Source organism: Scatophagus argus, chromosome 6 (assembly GCF_020382885.2).
Source record: "Scatophagus argus isolate fScaArg1 chromosome 6, fScaArg1.pri, whole genome shotgun sequence".
Classification (NCBI taxonomy): Eukaryota; Metazoa; Chordata; class Actinopteri; family Scatophagidae; genus Scatophagus; species Scatophagus argus.
This window is the reverse complement of record NC_058498.1, coordinates 10,966,218-10,986,768: the sequence shown is the minus strand read 5'-3', so window position 1 is coordinate 10,986,768 and position 20,551 is coordinate 10,966,218. Positions and strand designations below refer to the sequence as shown.

General features: G+C 46.3%; 1 protein-coding gene across 2 annotated transcripts in view; it reads left to right on the top strand.

Annotated features, from left to right (window-relative positions):
- The window catches only part of her6 (hairy-related 6), a 65,889-nt gene extending 46,588 nt beyond the window's left edge, over positions 1-19,301 (top strand). Inside the window, exons 1-4 of one of the 2 annotated variants that reach the window (XM_046392312.1) lie at positions 17,398-17,731; positions 17,903-17,998; positions 18,109-18,196; positions 18,360-19,301. In XM_046392312.1, the coding sequence (XP_046248268.1) occupies positions 17,624-17,731; positions 17,903-17,998; positions 18,109-18,196; positions 18,360-18,901 (834 nt within the window). In that variant the 5' untranslated portion in view covers positions 17,398-17,623 and the 3' untranslated portion in view covers positions 18,902-19,301. Of the gene's footprint in view, positions 1-17,397; positions 17,732-17,902; positions 17,999-18,108; positions 18,197-18,359 lie in introns of those variants that run through there. The other variant, XM_046392313.1, reaches the window with a different exon arrangement.
- The last annotated feature ends 1,250 nt before the right edge of the window (positions 19,302-20,551 follow it).

The following is a 20,551-nucleotide window of genomic DNA, read 5'->3' as shown; positions in this document are numbered from 1 at the left end:
AGTTGGGGCACCGCTGTGGTACACGAGTGGCAACTGTTTCCCACTGATGTATGACGTTTTTAAAGGTAGCCAACATGCTCTTTTGTTTCCAGATGACTTGATGTCCTGCTTCAGTAGCCAGCATGAGCAGATAGCAAATGCGCAAAGAAAGCGAACAAATAACACATTCACACGTAAGTCTTGATGAGGAGGGCTTTGATGTTTCCTCAAGATGTTTTGTTCGGAGTGGCGGACGCCATGCACCACAAAATCACTCGCTCCCCCCCTTGTGTGTGAAGGCAGGGGATTAGGAGTTCCTGGAGTCCTTCTAATGAAGCCTGTTTGATGTGAGGGCCCAATTACCGTATGGGGGCCTAAAGAAAGGGCGGGGTGCATGTACTTGTCAGACAGCTGAGGGTCCATGCACTGCGACAGCTCAGATAACCTCGCCATCCACCTCTTTAACTCTCCATTACCCCATTCCTCAATTTATTCTCGCTGTCCCTGTGCCCCATATGTTCTTTTATATGCATATGTGTTCATTGTCTTTTACATCTACACTTATTTATATTGTAGATACATTTGTGACTTTTAGAGGAAAAAACAGTGTAAAGTGTTTGTGGGAGAACATAGCTACGTTTTTACTGACCGTTGACTGGAGGCTGTAGTTTGTTGAGTCCCGTACATCACAGGCTGATTCAGGTGCCCAGCCAGGTGTTCAGTGGTCCTCACAACCTCAACGTTTTGAACATGATTCGAAAGTAGAGCACCTACCCCAAATCCAACATGCATACAAAAATTTTCAAAATTGCAGGAAACGGACCCAAGCACAATCAGACGGGATCTGAGCACTCTGGAGGATAATTAGATCTGATCAAAAGTCATCCAAGAGCATCAACACCAGCAGCAACATGAGGTCCATCTGTTGAAAAGAGCAGCAGTTTAATGTCCTAAGAGCACATGTAAAGTCAAAGAAATTAACTCCAAAACTAATGTGTTGATATGCCCCAAACATTGTTTTAGAAAAATAAATGAAAAGTTTTATTTCCACCCTATGCAGGAACAATTACTTAAATTTCATTTCATCAAGATAATCCACTCCGTATCAGTCGTGAACAAGCAGTAGTGCAAATAAATGAAACGGAAAAACATACTCAGCAGCAAACTGTGCAACGTGTAGACGGTTCAACCTGTGCTTTCTCTACAGAAACCCTCTTTGTTCCGTCTCAGTCTCCCCAATAAAAGAAATGAGGAGTCCTGCTTTTTTGACGCAGTGCTAATGATCCTTAACACCACCCCAGCGGGTTGTAGTTCACCAGAGACGGAAGGCTAAAAAGCTGAAGTTTTCTCTCGTCATTCAGGCCCATATCTGAACGAGAGCAAATATTTGGCTTGTGGGTTGGGAAGAGGTTGGATATGTTAGCATGGGGGAGTCTGGCGGATGTGTTGCGTGTGCGTGCTGATTACACAGAGTGAACATGTGGAGCATGTGATGTCTGGCTGTGCGTATAGGGACAACAGTGAAGTTTGTGTAAGTTTGAGTGTGTGGCACTGTGTGAATGGGAGCGTGCAAATATGATTTTGCACACTTTTATGCAAAGCTATGTGTGTGAGGATGTAGTTTTGTTTCCATAAAAAATACCATTTGTTCCACGTGGAGAGAAAACCATTTTGAAAGTAGTCTTTAACAGCTGTGAGTAACACATACGGGACAAGAACCTCTTCACTCGACCATAAAAACAACCACATGCAACCGCAGGCTGTGTAGTTTAATAACAAACATATCTGGACAAACAAAATTGTATTATTGTTGTATCAGGCTGGCACAGACTGTTGATTCTCATGCATGTCAAAGCAGATCCCACAGATTGCAACCGAGGAAATGGTGAACAAGGGACTGTCCCGCCAGTCACAGCTTACTCATCGTCTGCTTAGAAGTCTGGAGACCAGGTTCACCCACTCAGCACCAGTCTGTCCTCTTTTTCATGCCAACGATGGCTGATTTCATCAGCTCCCTCTGATGGATGAGCTGACGTCATGAAAACAAGTCATGCTTTGCAATTCGAATGTTACATCTGTGGATCACTTTGTGTGAATGATTGAGACAAGTGACGAGTGGAACAACATGTTTAGAATTACTACTACTACTACTACTACTACTACTACTACTACTACAACTACAACTATTACTTCTACTGCTACTACTACCACTACTACCACCACTCAGAGGTGGAAAGCCACTGCCAACAGAGAAGTTTCACCTTTAAACTTCTCAGAAGGTTTCAATGTTGAAATAGATCAACTTGTCCAGTATTTTACAAGAATAGAAAGATTAGAGATTTTTTTAATAAACCTGTTAAGCAGCACTGAAGTACCTAAAAGTCTATCAAATTGTTAAAGCTAACTCTTCCTTGACAGCTGCGAAAGTAAAGCACACTGATGCATGAGTAGTAAAATTAATAATCTACTCATTGGGAGAAGTATTCTGAGTCTTGAAAAGTAACAAAATATTGTTGACACATTATGTGTTACATTACCATCACTTCCTCCTAAGCATAGGTGGCTCTGGAGGGGGGCAAATACGGCTGAAAGGGGCAGTCTGTGGGGTGGGTGATTTCGTAAACAAAAGCTGAAAGAGGAAGTACACACACTCTGTGGCACGGCTGTACTGGGTCAGTGGGGGTTAATGCGGTGCAAGAGGATGTTGTGTATGTGTGTGTACCGGTGGTGGAGGTGGCGGCGGGAGGGGTGCTGCTTCATGCTGCGTGCCATCAGGGTCCTGTTTGCATCTCCAGAGAGGCCAAGAGAGGCAAGATCTTATCTGGCGCGTGCCTCGGTCGCTGTTTCCCACAATCTGCATGCTCCACTGCCAGGAGGGGGGTGAGAGGGAAGACTTATTGTGTGTGTGTGTGTGTGTCAGCAGGGGTCCCCTCCTGTCAACTTTACGCTGTTTTGACTGCCATGACATAATGTGCCTCAATACAGTGACCCAGCCCCCCCACCCAACACACACACACACACACACACACACAACACCCTCCTGCTTTTTTTTCTTCTTCAAAGGTTCCGCACATCAACAAGGGCCTCCTTTTCTGTGAATGTCACATATATGCCTTTTCATCAGGGCCCCCATTCCTCTTTTTCTTCTTAAGACGCCCACCCCTCCCTGTCTTTTCCCTCGCTTATGTTTTTCACTTTGATTGAGGCTTTGGTAGGGATTAAGACCCCCCACCCCCCTGTGTCCCACCATTACCACCCTAGCATGCTTTTCTTCCACTGTTTATCATGAATGAGAAGTGGTGAACCATTACAGGACATATTGCCAAAATTAAATGACAACCTTGGCAGCCTCGTTGAATGGAGCATCTCTTCTGACATTAATTTTAGTCGGGAACACACGCTCACCTGCCTGTCTTTTAGACAGGTGCCGTTCACAGTATATACTGAAACATCATGATTTTCATTTGCATCCTGTTGTTTGCATATGACTCAAAATTCCTGTGAATTTCAAGCACTGTTTTCATGCAAATTTCAAATGGTGGCAGAGTCGCTTTTCACAAATGATTGTCCCTTGCAAACTGCAGATAAATTGTGAGTCCTGCAGGGCTCTCACATGCGAGGGGGAAATTATCTAATGTCTTGCAAATTTACTTTTTAGTTGCGCTTGTGACAAAGCATCCATGTAACAAGGTGCTCTCAGGGTGTTGTGTTTACATCATGAAATACTGATACGTTTTCTCTAGATGTGTGTATGTCTAAGTGTGCATCTTGCTAGGCTGAAAAGACAAGTTAAGTATTAACAAAACATTTGACTTGGTGCATATTTAAATTTTCTGGACTTATTATTCACCATGTGAATCAGCAGCTGAGTCTGTCCATGTCTGTCCATGTATTCCTGGCAGTGCATGTGTGCGCTTAAGTGTTTGTGTGGGAGCACACGTGGGTTTTGGACAAGCTTCCAAGGTTAGCTGAAGAAAGCCTGGCAGATTTCAGGGAGTCACACCATGTCGAACCCCGAGCCCTCTTACATCCACCGCCACCGCTTCGAGGTTAGGAATCTGATGTGTGAGAGTGTGTGAGTGTGTGTGTTTGCTAGCCGCCCCCACAGCTGGGAAAAGATCGATGCAGCCTCTACCAGCAGGCTCCTGGCCCCTGGCTGCTACTGTCTGAGAATGAGAGGCGGCTGTGTGCGTGTGTGTGTGTGTGTGTTAGGGAGGGAGGGCAGATAGAAAGAGGGAAGGAATGAGGGAAGCAGAGAGAGGGATGAGGGAACAAAATAAGAGGTGAGGAGGGGACAGAGGGTGGGGAAGAGAAAAAATATGCCCAGGCTGGCTGACTCACTCCCTCCTTACCTCCCTTCCTTCCTCACAAACACACACACACACACACACACACACATACCGCATGCTCTCCCCAGAGTACACACAAGCGTGCTCAGACACACAAACATGAATGCATGAGCACACTCCTCTCCTTTCTCTGCCAAGCGCTCCTGTGCCCCAGCTCATCTGCGTGGGCCCTGCAGGCAGTCTGGGCCCTTACGTGCCCTCTCTTTACACACACACACACACACACACAGAAGAGCTGATGTGTAAGACACGCTCTGATCCTGCATGCTGATGATGAAAGACAGGCAGCCGGGTTCCTGTCTTAATGCCAGAGGGCAAGGCCTGAGAGGAACCCACTGATTCTTGATCCTCCTCCTTCTCCTCCTCCTACTCCGTCTTCATCACCAATGGAATAATTTGAATTTCACCACATATTTGTTTTGCTTGCTGTTTTGCTCTCTCATTTTAAACGGCATCTACCGAGGTTCAACTGCTTTCCATTTAACCGAATTTTGGCAGACTCCAGCGATCAGCAGGCCTCACACTGAGGTCTAAAGTTGACGATTTGAGCAATTTTCATGGAAATGAGCGGGATAAACAGCTGTTTTCTTGTGCAGAAACGTAGCGACATTCTGACATTCCCTGTATATGTGACGCTTTGCATTAATGCCTCGCTCTGTGCAATGGAGTGGAATCCTTCGTGTTTTTACGTGCATAGCCCCCAGCCTCACACCTGGCCTGGCAGGAGCTCTGGTCCCCCCCCCCTTCTGGTTCCTCCATTAAACCCACCACCTCCAGCTCTGCCCCCCCTACACCCGTGAGAGGGAGGGACAGCACAAAGGCCCCTTCTGGGATCTTCAATCACATAAACAGTGCTCTCAGGTCTGAATGAAACCTGTTGCCCACATTCCAGTGCAGTTTAGAGGATGTACCATACGTGTGTGTGTCTTTGTGTGTATGGTGCAGATGTCCTGGGTGATGAAGGCATAAATTAGCCTGTGCAAGGAAGGGAGATCCCCCATTGTTCTGATGGATTGAACGCACGCACACACACACACACACACACACACACACGCATGTATACACATGCACACACGCCCTTTGAGTCTGGCTAAAGCAGGAAGATCACACACTCTCTCTGTCACAGCCTCTCAGATCAGGCTGTCCAGAGCTTCCTGTAATCCCTCCTCTGTAACATTAATTATAAACTGGTGCTTTGTGCCCCGCGGACCAACCGTGACTTTCCCAGGACAATTAAAGTTACTCAGTAGAAGAAGGGGGATTGGGTTGAAAAAGAGGGAAAGGGGATCAGGGAGTGAGTCAGAGGATTTGACTAGAACTGCATCTCAGGGTGCTGAAATAAGGCAATGGGTGAGATGAGTGGGAGTTTGGGGCTGGGCGTACAGGATGTCTAACTTCAGTCGAAGCAGGGATAAGTCATAGGCACTGGAGCTTTTATATTGTTCTGTAAGTGAGGCTTTTAGCATAAGCTTTGGCCCCAGAGTCAAGGGTTGAACAGGGTAAGGTCTGGGTGGGCAAATGCCTGGCCAGGCGGATGTGGATTAGCTGCTATCTCAGGGGAGTAATTGGCCAATGTGTGGGAAACATGACCTTCCAGTACTTCTCCACTCCAGCAATTCATGAAAGTAATAGAAATGTTTGGAATATCAAAACATCTTTTTCTGTTAAAAAAAACTTTTTTATTTTTGGCTCAAGATGGTGCCCTGTGACCTGCAGGCCTTACATCTTGGGCTACCACGCCAAAATTGCTACACAGCACAGCATCGCCCCTGGGGCTTGCAATAATTGCCTGAATATCTGTCCCACTGGTCACTGACCTTTAACAGGCCACTGAATCACTAAATCCTGTTTGACTGGATTTTTACTTTCTTCCAAGCGTGACTCGCTCTGTGGAGAGAACCTGTGCTCTGCTGTGCTGGTTTACAACAACCTGGCAAATAAAAAAAACCCAAACAAACAGAAAATACAGTATGCTGCCGCTTGGACAAAAGGCCTTAACCAAACCGTCTTCCTGCCCTGCCCTCTTTGCATAGCCCCGAGATGACTTCACTTCTGCATCTCACACTGTGCCAAAGGCAAACCCTTTCAAGTTGCTCCTGATCTGTTTGCGACAAGAGGCTTGATTTCTAGATAAGAGGAGGCAGGACAGTTATCAGGCCGGCCAGTGAAGTGGCTCATTTGACAGATGTTGTTATCCCAAATTGATCTGATAGGCTGTTGTTTAATCCTGTTAAGGCACCTTGCTTCAGGACATGAGCCCAGCTTCCTCAGTGACGCCCTCTCTCTGAACCCTTGACCCTTCGCCGTGGCCAGGGAGTTGGACTACTCTAAGCTGCCATGATGTATGAACTTGTCACATCTGTCTGCCTCATGCTCCTTTCGTATATGCAACTATTCTGTATTCGTGATTCACATTCAGTGGCAGCACTCATCTGACTATCTGGGCGAATCCTTATTTCACCAACGCATTTTTGGTGTAGGGTTATTTTACTGCTAGGTTGGCCTCTCTGACTGGTAAAGTACTGACAGTACACTCTAGTGAAGAATACACTGATACTCAAAGAACAAAGAAAGGATAAGCAGATGGATTTGAGCATATAAACCATTGTCTTTAGACATTGGCAGCAGTTTGAAATCTGTCTCAAACATGCTGTTATGGCTGACAATTCTGGAACTTAGATATTTAGAAATAATCTTTGTTTTTTAGTTGCCTAACCTAACCTCAACCATGCAGTAGTTGCTATGAAAAACAAGCATGTGTCCTGGGGACAATCACTGAAATTAGGAAGGCCACCCCAGATCATACTCTCTCTCTGTTTCAGATGTTCTGTCTGTTCAGTCAGCGAGACGTTGAGCTGACCCTAACCTCCCCCATCCTCCTGTGTGGATAAGCAAAATCATGAAATGGAAATGGAAAATGTGAAGCGACCACACGATGAAGTCAAGAGGACAAAGCAGCAGGTTGAAGACCAGGAGTACACACACCTCCTGCAATCCGCGCTAAGTGTGCCGCTGGCAGAATAGCTGCATAACAACGAATGAGAATATCTTCTTACTTGGCTAAAGAGAGCAAGGACAGGTAGCGCCTCGGTCCACGGAAATATTTTAGCATTGTAAACAAGACCTTGGCATAATATTACCGCTTTCTTGCTTGCTTTTGTGTACATACCCCTAGATGCTTTGCAAAAAAGGAGAATACAGTAATTTTATGTTTTTTTTTCTTTGTATCCAGAGAAAGGGCTTGTGGTCATTGTTGTTCTTGAATAGTTTTTTTTCCTTATCTTTTGACCCATTGAGAATAAAGCAGCATCTCTCCAGTAACAGCTGAGTGTTTATGTTTGCCTCCAAGGACTCCGTGCTCTTTTACAAAATAGTTAAAGGAACAGTCTGCCCCCAAAACTAAATGCTGTGGTCTTTTCCTCCACATCACCTGAAATGTTATTGAAGTTGGCAGGGCCATGAAACCCACAAAGACTTAAGCCAAGTCATAGTTGTCCTACAAAGTTTAATTGTGTCTCAGTGGAGTTTCGATGGAGACAATAACGACTGGATTTCATTTCAAGGTAAACTATGCCTTTAAGAAGGGCTCCTACATAATGCTATCAGCCTCTCAAAAAGTTAAGACATGTTGACGCAGTCAGTTTGCTTTAGCCCAATAGGTGGTGCAGAAGGATCGGGTGGCTTAAAAAGATTTTGTTATCCAATATGGATTAAGTTAAATGCGAAAGTGCATGGGGTGAATAGAAGTAGTTAGCACAAGTTTGGCTCCGCTGAATGAACAATGATTATGTACCCTAGATATCATTCTCTTCATTGTTAGGCCATGCTGTGAAGAAAGTAGCGCCTTTAATGGCCCTTGAGATGTGGTGAGCAAACCAGCCCTTTTAAATCACCGAAATTAACACTGCAGCAGCCAACACTTGACTCCAGCCCAGCCACTTACATGTCAATGGCCTTCCCCGCAATCCTTTGCGTAGTGGTGATTGCATGCAGGCTTGAGTGGGTGGAGAAGAGAAACCGGTTGCTGAAACCCGTGTGTGGCTGAGAGTTGTAGCCAGCAGGCCCGAGATCTTACAGCGGCAGCAGTTAGCTCATCTCCTCGTTGAAAACTGAAGCTCTCTCATGGTAAACAATGGAGTCTGAGATGGGTGTGGCAGGAGAAGAGGTGAGGGGGAAGATGGGATGTGACTAAGAGGGAGAGACTTTGACAGTGATGGGATGGGGGTTGGGGAGGTGGCAAGGTGAAACCTGAAATGTGGTTGTGATGAGGTCATACCTGTGTGTGTGTGTGTGTGTGTGTGTGTGTGTGTGTGTGTGTGTGTGTGTGTGTGAGAGAGAGAGAGAGAGAGAGAGAGAGAGAGAGAGAGAGAGACGAGTGTCAGAGAGGATTCGGTTCACACTCCTTGAGGCCCCATCAGTAGTGATGTCATGGGAAACCATTACAAAGCCCATCTTGGCTGTTTGTAAACTCCATTTCCTTGTAGAAATCCGAGGGCCACATGAAAGCCTCCGTTTTGAACTCCTGAATAAAAACACAACATGTCTGAGGGCAATCTATTGTAACTTTACCGGAGCGGAGTAAAAAGTAGTGAGTGAAAAAGTACTCCAACTTGAACAAGATGTGAATCATTTACTTTTCCTTTGATGTTCCTCCCATCCCTTCCTCTCAGTCTCTGTCTCCCCCTCGTCTTTATTACTCATCATTTCTCTTGACCATAAACATTGTGAAATGATCCCGGCTGCTATCCTGCAGGAACACGGGGCCCCCTTTCTGTGTGGCGTGCTGAAAACAGATCAACTTGGAGGAGCTGGAAACTTGAAAGGAAGGAGCTAACTACAGGGGATAAACACATTCCTCTGCAACCAGGCCTGCTACCGTCCCTGACGCTGCTGGCTGGAGGCTGGTGGTGGTGCAGGGGAGCTCGTAGCAGGAAGCATTGTTGCCACAAAACGAGGTGGAGGGGGACGCTGAATATCCCTGAGTTCCCTCAGATCTCACAGGCAGCAAGCAGCACTTGACCTTTCCAGCACTAAAGGAATATGACAGCCGTGAAGCCGAAAGGGAGAATAGGGAGTGAGGCAAAGGGGGGGAAGGGGGGTGAGAGGCAAGAGACAAAAGCCACACAAAGTGCAGGCTGCCACCAAAACAGTTAGTTTGCAATCAACGTCAGTCATCCCTCTTGTCGGGACAGTTTGATTTCCACCTTTCAAATGAGGCGCTTATTTTTGGCCTGATAACAGCGCTGGCTAAATTGAAATTGGCAGCTAGACAATCTACAGATAATAGTCAACTGCGCAGGAGATTATATGAACAGCCCTTTCTTTCACTTTACTTGAGCCCCCCACCCTCTCTCCTGTCGAAGACGAGAAAGGAGGAAATGAGGGAGGGAGCGAAAGAGAGAAAAAGGGCTAATCTTAGTCACAATCAGAGGAGGCTGAGAAGGCAAAAAAGGGGACTAAAAATGAAGGGGAGGAGAGAGAAAAGGGGGCGCGGAGAGGAAAAAATAGAGTAATGTCCTGGTGATCAGGAGGAGGGCTGGAGCAGCGGTGGGGTGGGGTGGGGGTGGGGGTGTACAGAAGAGGTGAGGATAGAGAGAGAAAAGGAGGGAAGGAGGGAATTTCTTTAATGTTTCTGGCAGTGAACCAGCTGAGGTCTCAAGGTTATCCTGGCTTTGCAAACTCCCACGGGAAAGGTGGAGTGCTGAGGGCCGAAGGGGGGGAGATGAGGGCTTGAGGTGGAACAGAGGAGGGAGAGATGCCTGCCCTTTTTCTCCAGGAGGGAGGCTAATGCTCTGGGGTGGGGGGTAATCCTCGGGGCCCTCTTGTCTGATAAGGTTGGCCTTGGCCCAGGTAGGAGGAGAAAAAAGGGCTCTGGGGCCTCCCAGGGCATCCTCAGGAACAACTCTGCCAAGTTAGCAGAGGAACTAAACTTGATAAATTATTTCAAGCCATTAGTTGTAATCACATTTGAGTGATAACAATGTCGTACCTCATTGATCCCAGCGGTGAAACTCTTTTTTAGTATTCTTCCCTCCAGGAAGATCAGAGGTCAGGGGCAGCTATTGTAAAGAACGGTTGGATCCAGTGGGAGATCAGCGTCTTGCTCAAGGACTTTTTAGTAGAGCAGGGCCTTGCATGAACCTGACAAATACCCTTTCTCTTAACAAAAATCCTAATTATATGCCATAGTGTTGAGTTTGAGTTGATTATGTTTTGCAGTAACATCAGGCTTCCCTTCTTCCTTCATATTTAATTTCTTTACATTTCCATACGCCTGTAGATCTTGCCCATGTATATTGACTCCTTCAACTAGTTGCCATCTTCAGTGAGATCAATGTCCAGATTTAAGATGAAATACGGTTGATGCAGCACCTAAACACTGCTAACAGAATTTGAAACAGTTTCATCCTTTAACTATAAATTATTATAAATGGTCACCTCTCGATTTACTGCCAAAGCATTTAAACTCATCACCTTGATGCAAATATTAGTAAACCCTGAAACTGACACAGTTTATCTGGGTTTGTGATGGAGGGGCCAGTGACTGCCTGGGAGAGAACGGCATCGATACTCGATGTATGTTTGTTTACACTAAACTAGGCCTATTAGAGATAATGATTCACAGCATCAGGCTAGCTGTCAGTTTAAGGAGCTCTGTGTGTGTGTGTGTGTGTGTGTGTGTGTTCATGCATGCCTGTCTCTTCAAAGGCTGGACTTCTTATCTACAGTCAACAAACTGGCTCCTTAGAAGGAAATGGGGAGGCTTCATGCACCTGTAATTCAAATGTCCCAGTGCTCATTGAGAGTAAACAAGCGAGATTCTCTCCCCTTCAGTTTGATGTGGACCTGATGGTAAATGGATAGAAAAACAAAGGGACAGACAGATGTTGTATGGCTCAAAAGGAAAATTAATGTTTCAGGTGTGTTTTTGTTTGTGTAAATCTGAAAACTGGCTTGAAGACAAACTAAAAAAATCTTGAGTAGGAACTCAGCATTGTCCCAAGATCAATATGTTTGGCCAGGGATTCGGCTCTTAAACACTAGTAATTAATAAAGACTCAGGTCCACGCCCCAAATATAACGCTGCGCTATCTTTTATCTTTTCTGTAGTTTGACAGTTTGAGTCCTGTATACAAATATGTCTGCAGTCAGAACATTCAGTAAATGGTGGTTACACCGCATTTGCATGAGTGGCCCTCACCCCCCACCCGCACCACTATCAGCAGCAGAAGCAGCTGTATTCCCAGTTTGCTCCAGCCTCAGGCATGCTAACCAGAGACCCAGGCCAACTCGCTGGTCCTCTCCCCAACCGCTTCCTCTCCACCGCTGCTGGCTTTGACTCACCGTGACCCCTGACCTTCGACGCTACACCGCCTCCCCCACACATGCAAATAGCGCTGGTCTTCTCCGAGAGGCATCAGAGAAAAGGAGCGAAAAGGATGGAGGGAACGAAGAGAGAGGAGGAGTGACGTGGATGGTGAAGCTCAGGGGGGTGAGCAAGAGGGAGACGGAGCAAAAGAGGGAGAGAGAGAGAGAGAGAGAGAGAGAGAGAGACCCCTAAAGGAAGTGCGAGCTTCTTGGTCTCTGTAGTGGAGAGAAGTGGAGGGAGGCAGTAGCGGCTGCCTGGGGACGCTCCGGTCTTCAGCCCTGCACTGAGGCCTTAAAACATTTCTCTCTCTCTGTTTCAGCCAGCCAAAACGGACCCCAGCGCCTGTGTCTGCGAGGCTTACAGTGACCCATGCTGATCTTTCTGCGTGTGTGTGTGTGTGTTTGTGCGAGAAAAAGAAAGAAAGAGTACATCCACTGTACTTATTGTTTTCCTTGCTCCCAGGCTGCTCCAGGCACCTCAGTTTGTGTGTGTGTGTGTGTGTGTGTGAGGGGAGGTAAGCGATGTGTGCGGCTGTATCTGGAGAGCCTCCAAACCCCCTCATCTCCTCTCCTCTCTCCTCCTTCTGTTCTCTCTGCTTGGAGGATCTGTCAGTTCTCCTTCTCTCTCTTTGTCCCTGCTTTGATCCTGCTCTCCAAGCCTTGGCTGGCCTCGCTAACAGCAGCTGAGCACAGGTCCTACTCCACTCCCACTAATAACACACATTCATGCCACACTGGGATGATGTGTGCACGCACACACATGCACAAACACTCTCACTCGCCGCTCCACTTACTCCCCCTCTCTGCTCAACACACTCCAAAATCGGTAAGGACTGGCTCTGCTATCATTCGGCACTTGCTGTAAGTTGTCAGAGCTTATCGCTTTCACACAACCCTCTGTTTGCTGTGACCCTGCGCTCACACTGTGAGCAACTTCGGTGATGGGTCACTGTTCTGACTGATTGTGGGTGGTGCTAGAGCCTCTGAACGCAGCCAAATAACGGTTTATTGCAGATACAGTTTTATGGTTTTTCACAAGCAGATGTGTTTTGTCCATCTGATAAATCTTAATCGGAGTGTTGTTTTGAGGACTGAAAGGTTTAATAATTTACGGTAAAGATTTCATGACTCTGTGAAAGGTACCCTATGTGTTTTATAATGCAAACTAGATAGACCAAGATATTCTGAGTATATTTTGAGTATATCAAGCCATAACCTTTAATGCATTTTCTATCTCATAAATCATTTCCAAAACCTGTTGAAAAAAATCTGCATTGTTTGCGGTCCTCGTTTTATCTCCACCAACATCTCTCAGTGCCTCTTACAGTCTGCAGAAATACATATCATGTCACCAGTGCATGCATGACAATAGGGCACAGGGTACACATAATACAAAGACTTGCTCATTAAAACAATGTGCTGGAGCAGTTTAAAACCTCTACACAGTAGTACGAGTTTAGCAAAAAAAAAATGAGCCACAAGGCCCACTCGTTTTTTGCTTCCAGAACTCTCAATCACATCTCATCATCTTCCTCAGCTGATATTGTGGTCAGGTCTCATCTTTCACCACCTGCTTTCATGTGACCAACGGTCCATTTGCTGAGGAAGACTGTTAGATGTGCTTAAATGTTCCAGAAAAAAAAGCTTGTAAGAAGGCCTTCAGGTGAGATAACTTTGTCAAACTGCTGTTTCCAAAGTCAGGATTTGAACTTTCACACTGAACATTGAACACGTGCAGCCTCTCACCAGCATCTTTACTGCTGTAGTCTTTAACAGTTGCAGAGAGCTGGGAGACTTTGACTGTTTGTAATGAGCTTCTCACCTAGCTTGCAGTTTCCAAATGGAGCTTTAAAGTGCACTGGCTGTTGACAAGCGGTGACTGTGCACACAGTGAACTCTCAGCTCTGTGGGAAATGAAAGGATTTCTGGGGACTTGTTGTTGACCATACTAATCACTGTTGGATAAGTCAAGCCAGTCAACCGCTGTGTGACAGCCTCTTGGGAGAGCAGGCTGTGTCAGCACAGTGCCACCCCCAGTTTGGCAGCGGCAGCCACATGACACCTCGAGGCTGGCCTTGATACAGCCTGTCTGACTGCCCGCTTTCTGCTCAGTTTCCTCACCAGCCGGTATTGAAGCTTAAATGCCATGAAGCTTCAATAAATACCCCCCCACCCACACACACACACACACACACACACACACACAACCTTGACACCCTTGGGGCACCAGGAGCGCCCATTGGCAGCACCACTGTTCACCAATGGCTTACACATTAAGGCATGAGCACTGGGTGAGCATGGCAGGCCAAACTCTTTGGTGAGCGCAATATCTAACACTTTCACACACACTTTAGCCCCACAATCTCCCTGTCTAATTGCATTATTGCTGCATTATTGCAGTGTGTGGAGGTCCATGGTCGAGAGGGCTCAATAAAGATATGAGTCCTGGGAAAGACAGGGAGCGGTGGAATGAGGAAAGAGGAAGAGGGAGATAAAAGTGGGAGGGAGGAGGGGTGTGTGTGTGTGTGTGTGTGTGTGAGGAGGGGTGATATAAAAAAGAGAGATAAAAATGAAGAGAGGATAAGATCAACAGGGATGAGGGTCGGTGTGGGGACAGGGAGGGAGGGAGGGAGGGTGACGAAGGTGGGGGGGTGCTCACAGGTAAAAAGAGTGTGAGAATTTGGAGCGTGAAGGCTTGGGGTCCCAAATATATATATATATAAAAGTAAAATAATCACGCTTGTTTGTTTTCCTGTCTCCTGGCTGGACCATTGTTAGCGGCTTTTCATCAGTCGAGGTATCTTTAAACATCATGTGATCAAAAGCTTTTTCACAACAGAGAGCCGTGTTGCCTGTTAGTCAGCCTGTTTCCCACAGATTTCTCGTGATAGAGGAGTTGAGACATAGCAACAGGTAACACTCGGGGGACCGACGGCAGCCAGGTGCGCCCAGCAAGATGTTCAACTCCCAAGGAAAAGGGAGGGACCGAGAGACCCAAAGCCCCGTGACTCAGTTCACCGCCGGAGACTTCTTGCAACATGAGCGTGAGAAAGTCATTCAGGCGGAGCGCGTTTCAAAACCTACACTCTGTCTGCTTCACATCAATACGTTTGTTTTGGAACTCTGTCAGTATCATTGTGCGGGGAAAAAATGACTCAGGTGTGCAGTTCACAACAATGAGACATGTCAGTGATGTGTTTGACAGAGGCTGCATTGTTGCGCTCCAAGGATATTTAGGATTATAACTGCTTTGGGCGCATGTACAGACCAGCCTCCCTCCTGCCAAAAGCAAAGTTTGCAATTACACACAAGACACGTGTGAGGTTTCACTGATGTCTCCACATGCAAGTTGCACAGTATGACACTGTAGCTGGGAGAGAGTAACTCTAGTTATAACCAACCATTTAACAATATTTTATCCGTCTTTTCAGGCTGTAAACAACACTTGGCTGTAAAGCGGCGTGGCCACATGTGATTAAAACGTGTTATTAAAGGCACAAATGAATGCTTTAGCCTTTTGATAACATAATTTATTCCGTCTACGTGCTGCTCGGCGGTGATGTCATATAAAGTTTTTCAGACATGACAATTTACTACTGCGCGCTCCGGCTTGGAGACGACCGAAAAGCATCTCTGCGCCTCTCGTGTTCAGCTGAGGATGTGGAGCCATGTGCAGCTTCGCCTTGCCTATCAAATTCACGATCTTTGCGGCCAGCCGCCGGCGACGCCCCGCAGATCCAGGCGGCAAGCCGGCGAGAGGAGCGCCTTCCCCTGGTCGCCTGCGCGCCACGTGTCGCGGTCTGTGCAGCAGCTGGAGGTGTGTGAGCTCAGCGGAGAGCCGTGCCTCGAGCTCCATGCGCTCAAACAGTAAACTGATGAATGTGCGGGTTAATATGCGTGTATCATAATTCGTACACCTGGACTCACATTGGCATATTTGTCAGTTAAATCCTTCAGAATTGCGTTGTTTTCTGCGGAAACGCAGATGGTGGATGCGCAGGAGAAAGTAAACTTTTTGCAGTTTCTCATAGACAAACAGTGATAACATTAAACGTAAGTAGTTAATGATAGAGTTGGAAAGAGTCGACTTTGGTCGTTTTTTGAAGTGAAGTCATTGTGGAGGGTTTTGTTTGTTTGTTTGTTTGTTTTTTGGTCCTGGAATCGTCGGGCTATAAAGAACACAAGGCTAATGTAGGAAGCAGTGTGATAATCAACTCAAGGACTCTTCCAACTTTAAATACCCACACGACTCCTAGACTCTGAAATGTATCACAAACAAACTTCCCTCTTTGTGACCACAGTGTCGCACTACCTGAACAACATATAGAGCTGCTTTGTGTCAATAAACTTGCAAGAAGCAAATTAGGTTTCTTTTCTCTCTTTACTACTCGGCTTCGGCTGCTCTTACGTCTCTTCAACCGCAATAGAGATAAGATAAGGAAATTAAATTGTGACCTGAAATCTAAAAAAGCCTTGAACGCTGTGGGGCGACCAGAGGCGAAGAGGAGGAGGAGGAGGAGGGGGAAGAGGAGGAGGCATCGGTCTGATCGTGTGAGCTCTCCGGGCTCAGAAATATCTCTGCTCTGGCTCACATTCCGATAAGGGAGCCCGATCCAGCTCTCTCTGTAGGCGTGGTTTTCCCAGGCTTTTAAAACAGCAGCTGCTATTTACCTTCCCCTCTAATGTAAACCACCGCCGCCGCCGCCACATACCCTCCCCTCACTCCTCCAGCCTCCTCCCTGGCCCGGCGGCCCCCCGGCAGCCCGGCGGCCAAACCTCCAACCACCGCACTCATAAAACATCCTGGCACGTGCTCCACATTCACAACACCGGCACATGATTAAATGCCAAAATTTGTCCCACAGAGTTGGGAACTACAGCGGTAAATAACAAGGAAATGGGGTGTGCGCGTTTAATTTTATTTCCTCCTCGGAGGGTAGGCTAAATTATTGTTACTTTAGAACTAAAACTGGTGTGTTTATAAGGCTTGTGTGCAGAGTCCGTCTCCTCGTCGTGTGGTTTGGAGTCATCCAGGCTTGTTTCTTTTACTAATGTCCTTATAGCAGTAACAAGCCTGGTAGAAAAGAATAAAAGTGCTGCCTCCTGTGCCTGATAGCCTGCCACTTTTCACTGGTGGTGTCCAAACTGCACAAAAGTTAAACTTTCTTTTTCTTTTTTTTTTGGCTTTACTTTAAACAGTTACCAATTAATGATAACACTTAAATTGAGCACGACTTGTACTTTACAAGAGTTAGAGGGTAGATTTGTGTAGACAGGCCAAAAAGTTTGATTTGTTTAAACCAGTGAGGTGTATAATAATGTATAATGATATGTATAATAAATACTCTATTCGTATAATTATTTCATTATACTTTCTTCTGTTATCTCTTGTCCGGTGTGGACAAAAAAGTCCTCTGCCCGCTCCTGGTGGCGGTGCCCAGTCAGCGGCTCCACTGTTCATATGTAAACGGTACGATGATTGAAGACTGAAGGCAGTTTCCCTGGCTGTGCCCTGAACCCGGGCCTCGCGCCATTGGCCGCCAGCTCAAGCGGCCAAACAACCAATGGGATGGCGCCGACCACGAGCCGTCCTCCCTCGGGCCGCGTGTCCCTCGCCCTGATTGGTGGAAAGTTACTGTGGGAAAGAAAGTTTGGGAAGTTTCACACGAGCCGTTCGCGTGCAGTGCGAGATATAAATACAAGCCACACGCGGAGAGCCCAACAGAGAGACTCTGCATCCGCTGCTGGTAGCCTCTGCTGCTGCTGCGCATTGCTCTAACGGATTTTAACTTCATACGTATTTCAGGATTTTTTTGAGGGAGAGGGGACTTTTGAATATCGCCAGCTGAAAATATTCCAAGTCCCTTTTTCTACACCAGTGGATCGTAATTTGCTGTGGTTTTGTGGGATATTTCCGATAAAAAAAGATGCCTGCCGATATGATGGAAAAAACCTCCTCCTCTCCGGTCGCTGCAACCCCGGCAAGCATGAACACAACTCCCGATAAACCCAAGACAGCCTCTGAGCACAGAAAGGTTTGTACAGAATTTGTATTGAAAAACATTTCCTCGTCAGTATCAACTAAAAACAGAAATTTGGACACAGTTTTGTACGAGCTTCTCGCCCCAAAAGCGACGTCTTTCACCTTTACGCACGAAACAAGAAAGAGAAATATGATACTAATGTTGTTTTCTCATTATCTTTAGTCATCCAAGCCAATTATGGAAAAGAGAAGAAGAGCCAGAATCAACGAGAGCTTGGGGCAGCTGAAAACTCTCATCCTGGATGCGCTGAAAAAAGATGTAAGTACTCACTTAGAGTCCTGGTTATTATTAGATTTCCAAACTGCCCCTGTCAAACGGTGAGAAAGTGAGCGCGTAATCCTAACCATGTGTGTTTCCCGTCCCCTCAGAGCTCCAGACACTCTAAACTGGAGAAGGCGGACATCCTGGAGATGACTGTGAAACATCTCCGGAACCTCCAGAGGGCTCAAATGACCGGTAAGTCGCATTTCCCGGACTAATATGTCTCATGCCTGTGCGTTTCAGAACAATCCTTTGAAATCTGCGTGCGACTCTCGCACATTTCTACTGATTGTTTAGACAAAACAAGGCGTGCGTATGTGTATCCTGACTTACGTATACCCGTCTGTTTTCTCTGCAGCTGCCTTGAACACCGATCCCACTGTCTTGGGAAAATATCGTGCTGGTTTCAGCGAGTGTATGAATGAAGTCACCCGGTTCCTGTCCACCTGCGAAGGTGTCAACACCGAGGTCAGGACGCGGCTCCTCGGCCACTTGGCCAACTGCATGACCCAGATCAACGCTATGAACTACCCCAGCCAGCATCAGCACCAGCACCAGCTCCCATCCACCGCAGGGCCAACTCACCCTTCCTTCGGTCAGTCCATGGTGCAGATCCCCAGCTCATCCCCGCAGGTCCTGCCCATGAACACTGTGTCCTGTAAAGGAGGCTCATCGCCGGCAAATTTACCCTCAGACGCCACCAAAGTGTACGGTGGTTTCCAGATCGTGCCTGCCACAGACGGACAGTTTGCATTCCTCATACCCAATGCGGCATTTGCGCCAAACGGCCCAGTTATCCCGGTGTACGCCAATAACGTCGGCACGCCCGTTCCTGTACCGGCTGCTGTTTCCCCTGGAGCCCCGTCAGGCAACACGGACTCAGTGTGGCGGCCCTGGTGAAAAGTGGAAGAATACCACAAAGACTTTAAAATGACACTTAATGGTTCTCTCTTCGTTCAATGTTAGAAAGTTGTTTTGAATCTGTTCTTTTTTCTTGTAAAATGGAAAGAGTATGCACTATATTTGTACAGCTAACAAGGGAGTAAAGTTCATATTGAAATGGGAACTGTATTGTGGAAGTCCGTTCACTGCATTTTTATATATTTGAGTTGTCTTTTTTTTTTTTTTTTTTTTTACTGTGTGATGCCAAAGATATGTTCAATGCTCTTATGATGCTCTTCGTTTTGGAAGACAAATAAATTTGTAAAGATATAAAAAGAAACACGAGCTGGTTCCTGCGTTGTTTGTTGGGAAAACTAAGCCTGTTCTTATTAAACCGTAAAGCTGAACTTATTACGAATTTCCGCCTGTTGATGCAGTTTATTTGGTACTTTAAGTATGTTACGGAGACTTGTGTGCGTATAAAAGCAAAGCTGAGTGGAAGCAAACCCTTGGTGAGCCACCAGAAGCTTTTTCATTGCTGTGGCCTTGTTTGTCGGATCAAGCGGATCGGATTGGGCTGTTACACATGAAACCAACAAGTGTTTTAAAACTCATAAATGGACATAAACTGTTTTTCTTTTCCAACAAACAAAATCACACTTTTATTTCAACCAGCAGCATCAGTGTCAGTGCGACTATGTCAAATGATACTGCGAGGCGGGAATGAATGTCCTCTAACTAGTTTTTATGGTTCAATCTCTGCAAAAAAAAGAAAAACAAACAAACATTTTATTAATAGGCCTGCATCCTGTTTTAGAGCAAAACACTGCACATGCTCGCTCACTGTAAGCCACACTGGGCCAGTTTGTCAAGCAAACTCTTGTCTAATTGTAATTCTATTATCTGAATACGTGAATAAGGCAGGAGACGGTGGTTCTGTAATCAATCAGACACCAGCACTGGACTCTCCAGAGCTGCTCCTTTGGCTTTTAGTCCAGCAGTTTCACCTCCTCTGGTGGCAACTTTGGAGCCTTACGGAGGTCACTTACGCCATCTAGCAGCGCAGAAGCGTATTGCAATCTGATTGGTGTTCGTGGGATCAATGAGTGGAGCATGAATGGCTGCTGTGGGTGAGCGTCTTAGAAAATGAGCAGAGCCTCTGTCTAATCTGATATGGTTATGGAAAAATACACTGATTTTTTTTTACACTTTAAGTTTTGTTGGAGAAGCTTTAGGTTGAATTGGCTCGTCAGAGCAGCCTTTGTGGGGTGTGATCAAAACATAAGCCACATGCATTTTTTGTTTACATGTTTTGCATCTGTTTTCCTGTGAAATAGATCTAAATCCTCTCCTCTGCTCATGTGCTGCAGTGGCCTTTTCCTCTCAAAAGTCTGTAATCATTAAACTAACAACCAACCAACAATTTGAAGTGGACAAGCTATAAAAAAAGTGGGAAAAAAGGGTGAAGGAATCATCGTTATGAGGATTTCCACTGTTCAATCAGCTTTATCGTCGCCAGCAGCATTAGTCTCTTGACATTATGGAGCGCAGAAGAGCTACAGACTGTGTCTTCAATCAGAGTGTCTCGATGCCAGGGGGGTTGACAGCAGAAGGACATGTTAAACGCCTCACCACTGAGCCATGTGGTAGTGCTCTGCTCTGCCCAGG